This window comes from Zingiber officinale, chromosome 1B, assembly GCF_018446385.1.
Source record: "Zingiber officinale cultivar Zhangliang chromosome 1B, Zo_v1.1, whole genome shotgun sequence".
In the NCBI taxonomy this organism is placed as follows: Eukaryota; Viridiplantae; Streptophyta; class Magnoliopsida; order Zingiberales; family Zingiberaceae; genus Zingiber; species Zingiber officinale.
The window spans coordinates 129493943-129499029 of record NC_055986.1 but is presented as its reverse complement, the minus strand read 5'-3'; the positions used below and the strand labels follow the sequence as shown (position 1 = coordinate 129499029).

The 5087-nt window shown below is 40.1% G+C and overlaps 1 protein-coding gene across 1 annotated transcript; it reads left to right on the top strand.

The window, feature by feature from the left end:
- Positions 1–498: 498 nt before the first annotated feature.
- On the top strand, positions 499–2303 carry LOC121978954 (acyl-lipid (9-3)-desaturase-like). The gene has a single exon (XM_042531092.1). The coding sequence runs from the start codon at positions 593–595 to the stop codon at positions 1955–1957; it is 1365 nt and encodes a 454-aa protein (XP_042387026.1). The 5' UTR covers positions 499–592; the 3' UTR covers positions 1958–2303.
- The last annotated feature ends 2784 nt before the right edge of the window (positions 2304–5087 follow it).

Here is a 5087-nt window from a genome sequence, read left to right as displayed (position 1 = left end):
GTTTTCTGATTTCTACCTTCAAAGTCGATGGAGATATTTTTGGGTCGAAGTAAGGGAGGTCAGGTCATCGCCGATAGTTTGGAGGAGAAGTCGGGGACTACGTCACCGATAGTTTGGAGTCGCGGAGTCTCGAAATAAAGAAAGGGAGTGCGTCGACAATTAGGAAAGAAATAGATAATATTAAGATTTTAATTTAATATGAGGGTAAATTAATAATTTTATATAGATTAGGGAATTGAAACAAATAAACTAATTTATCATGTATTAGAAAAAAAAAACTCTAACATAAAGATTGAAAATAAATATTTAGATTTATATGGAGATTTTAGAACAACTTCCCTTAAGAAATTAAATATATGATCAGTAATTTGAAATGGATAACTTTTGAATGGAAAATCCGATTTGATCCCATAGCAGCCGAGATAACGGGTCGGCCAAGCCGGTTTAATATAATTTTTTGCTTGTTATGTATCTTTTCCCCCTCAAAACGCCGTCACGTCAAAGATTTGTGTGACAAAATCGGCTCCATGTGGAGGAGGTTAAAGCGATAGGGTGAGATCTGAAGCGTCTCATCTTCACATCTCTTCTTGCAATGGCCGCCGGCGGAGACAAACGGGAGGCGGAGGTCCGAGGCATCACCTCGGTGGAGCTCCGCGCGCACAATGTGGCCTCCGATCTCTGGATCTGCATCCACGGCAAGGTCTACGACGTCACCGCCTGGGCCGAACACCATCCCGGAGGCGACCTCCCGCTACTCAGCCTCGGCGGCCGGGACGCCACCGACGCCTTCGTCGCCTACCACCCCGCCTCCGCTTGGGCTCATCTCGACCGCCAGTGCTTCGTCGGCTTCCTCGTAGATTACCATATCTCCCCCGTCTCCCGCGACTATCGCCGTCTCCTCTCTGAGATCTCCCGCTCCGGATTCTTCGACAGCAAGGGTCTCGTTGCCCCTCTCACCCTCTTGACCATGCTCTTCCTCTTCTCCGCCTCCGTCGCTGGCGTCCTATTCTCCCGTAGCACCGCCGTCCACGCCCTCTGCGGTGGGATGATGGGCTTACTCTGGATCCAGTCCGGATGGATGGGTCATGACTCTGGCCACTACCGGATCGTGTCCGATCCGCGCCTCAATCGCTTTGCGCAGATCGTCACCGGGAACTGCCTCACCGGCGTCAGCATCGCCTGGTGGAAGCGGAACCACAATGCCCATCATATTGCCTGCAATAGCCTCGACTACGACCCCGATCTCCAGCACATGCCATTCTTCGCGGTCTCCTCCAAACTCTTCGCCTCGTTGACCTCTTGCTACTATGACAGGAAGATGAACTTCGATGCGGTCTCGAGGTTCCTAGTCAGTTATCAGCACTGGACGTTCTACCCCGTGATGTGCTTTGCAAGGATCAACCTTTTTGCCCAATCCATCCTCCTCCTCGTCTCCAAGGTGAAGGTATACAACAGATGGCAGGAGATCCTCGGCGTCTCTGTCTTCTGGATCTGGTTCCCTTTGCTCGTCTCCTGTTTACCGAATTGGCCCGAGAGGGTTATGTTTGTTGTCGCCAGTTTTGTTGTTACTGGAATACAGCATGTCCAATTCTGCTTAAACCATTTCTCCTCGACCGTCTATGTTGGGCCGCCACAGGGGAACAACTGGTTCGAGAAGCAGACGGTCGGAACTCTGGACATCTCTTGCTCTCCTTGGATGGATTGGTTCCATGGCGGGTTGCAATTCCAGACGGCGCACCATCTGTTCCCTCGGCTGCCGAGGTGCCATCTCAGGAAGATCTCACCTTTTGTGAAGGAACTCTGTAAGAATCACAAACTGCCCTACTCCAGTGTCTCGTTCTGGGAGGCAAACAAAATGACAATTCGGACGCTTAGAGCTGCAGCATTGCAGGCTCGGGACTTTGCTAAGCCGGTTCCTAAGAATTTGGTTTGGGAAGCCGTTAACACACATGGCTGAAAGATTGTACCGGACTTGATTTTGTGCTTCTAATAAGGGAAGAATGGTTGATTATGTTTTCATCTGGATAGATCCCTTATCTTGTTGAAAGTTCATACCTCTCTTCTAGCTTTTGTTTTGTATTTTATTTCTAGAGTCAAGGTTTTATCATTGAATTCCGCTATCATGTTCACTGAGAAGGAAGAATTAGCTTAGTTCTGCAAGGGAGTTCGCTAAGTTTCAGCGTTATGTTTTTTTTCTATATTCCTAAGTCTTGCCAACTTTTCAAACTTTATTTCCCTTCTCTAGCTATGTAATAGTTCAGAAACAGTTGCCCTCAGTTTAAGAAGTAGATTTTTTTCTTCCATTTTATAGTTAAAGTTGATCTTTCTTTGTCAACGACAAGCTGCTGAAACAAAAGATTTGTCTCCTTTCCATTTCTCTAACTCCGGCATTAAATAACTGCTTTCATTTCTGCCATTAAGAAAGTATGCATAAACTGTTTTTTTTCCTAATGATCAAAGCCTCATTTTGTGATCTACTTATGTAGTGAAACTTATCAATGTCTTTAAATGAAATTCAATTATTCTCTTGCCTCACTTAGTTGATACCTTGGAGTTTGAATCATAAAGCTTGATTTATTAAGCATACTCTCAGGCACAAAAATATCTTGCTGATCCGAAGTTTCTCATATGTGGCTCATTTCCTTGGCATGTGGGCTGTCATAAATGTTGAGACTCTGGTCCACATCTTAGGAGAGTTTGTGAAACCTGTTAGAGAGATCTTGCTACTGCTGTCCTCTCAATCTTGATTAGTTTAAAGTACAACCTGAGCAGTTAAAATTGCCTAATGACAGCAGAGAAAAGGAGCTTATAGGTTTGTAATATCTACCTAAATCTTAGTTTTGATTTCTCAGAATATTTCATGGAAATGGAATTTATTTAGTTCCGGATACTGCAGTAAAATAAAGAGATTGTTGATGAATTTTTTGTTTTGTTTTTTGCAATTCAGAAAAGATAAGATGTGTAGAATATTAGTGATTGATTAGGTAAACTTTAGCTCTATGATCTTCTGCATTAGGTTATGATGCTGGTCTCTACTTCAGTGTGACTAATAGGACTACTTGAAATGCTTGAAGCATGCGGATTACTGAAGAGAAAATTCTCAAACTCCAGCAAACTAAGGAAGCCAGTCTGGTAAGTCTGACCCAGTTACCACTCCATAAACTAATCATCATTCTGGTTATTGAACTCTGATTCCATTTGAACCATATTTACTTGAGCATGTCCTAGGCAACCACCATTAGAAGTCACTTTCTTGATTTCATTTAATTGTGACTTCGTCTAATAACCTTTCTTCAATATTCTCTGTGACAGCTAACTGTTGTACAAAAATGCTCTGGCCCTCATGCATGTCTATAGTCTAACTGGACAACAAAAGCAAATTTGTGAGCCAATCAATGAAAGGGCCAGTCTTCCAGCCTATATCTGCTGGAGGACAATGACAGGTATATCAACTTGCAATTTTCTGTGCACCGTCGGAGTGCTTGTCATATGTTTTTGTCATAGCAAAATCTTGACTAGGGTTTAGAATATTGAACAGGATCCAACAATGAAATTGATGTAAAGTATAAGAGTCAGATTATTTTTTTATGACGCCTAGATTTTCATGCTAATTATACAATTATAGGCAATATTATTTATTTTTGTCTTAATTAAGGTTGACACACATAGCTGAGATGTACAAGAGGATATCTTCAAAGGAAGTTCAGTTCTCAGATGGGTAGGAAAGCTCTTCGGAGGCTTGTAGATGATAACGTGGTTACTAAAAGAGTGAAATCCTCCTTTGATAACCAGTAGCATCAGTTAAGATGCCATTGCCAACATGTTTGGTTCAGATTCAACGACTAAGTTCGTGATCCCCGAGTTCGGAGTCAGTTATCGGAATACTTAGAACCACAATACCTTGAATATCATTTGGAATGAGAAAACGTCTACAAACAAAAATATTTAGGATGTGATTTTTCTTGTTGAAATCCAATAATCAAAATACAGTTTCACTTTTTATCAATTTAGAGTCTAAAATGAGTGTATTGATTACCGAACAGGGTAACAAGAAATCCATTGTAAAACCTTGAATCTTTGGAAAATTAAAAGTTTATGTTTTTATCTATATTGTCAAAAAAGATTCCTCTTGCCTGGGGGGAAATGACACAATAGTTAGACCCTTTAATCAAGGCATCTAAGGAAAGTGAACTCAAGCATCTTATGACTGATAAAAAATTTCACTTGGATCGAACAGGTCTCCCTCAAAATTAATCGATTCAAAGAATTTGATACATATTACCAACTAAACAAAATGTTCCTCCTTTCAAAATTTTCAAAATATCTCATTTATAATTTTCTACTAAAAATACTCTTCTTCAGTCTACTTTGGAATTAGTTTGTATAAAACACTATCTTCTTGTATAAAGTAACATTAAGATGATAATTATTTTAACCAAAATTTATCAAATAATTATAAGGTAGAATTAATTTGATCAAAATAGCTTCATAGTCGTTTTGCCCAACGTAGAGACGCAGAGCCGTTTTGACCACTAAATTGTTTTAACATTTTTTTAAAAAATATAGTACTTTTATTAGTAATAATAATAACGATGATGATTCGGATCTCTTTCTTTTCCCTTTCCAGCTTTCGGAATAAATAGGGGGTTAATATCTAAGAAAAGAGCATACCGTCACGGTGAGTGTGATTTTTTTCTTCCTTGTCTTTCTTTTTTTTTTTTTTTTTTTCTTTCCTTTCTTCTACCTTTCTTTATTTATTTCTTTTCATCATGAATCTCTTTCCTTCCCCTTTCCATCTTTCGGAATAAATAGGGGTTAATAATATCTAAGAAAGGAGCATACCTCATGGCGAGTGTGATTTTTTTCTTCCTTCATCTTTATTTTTTTCCCTTTCTTCAGATTTTTTATTCTTTATTTCTTTCCTTTCCCTTACCATTCTCTACGGATTTCTTTTCGTCGTGAGTTTATTTCTTTCCCCTTTCCATCTTTCGGAATAAATAGAAGGTTAATGTCTAAGAAAATAGCTTACCCTGTTTGAGATTCACATGTGGCTGGCCATATTAATCTATGCAACTAACACAGCGTCA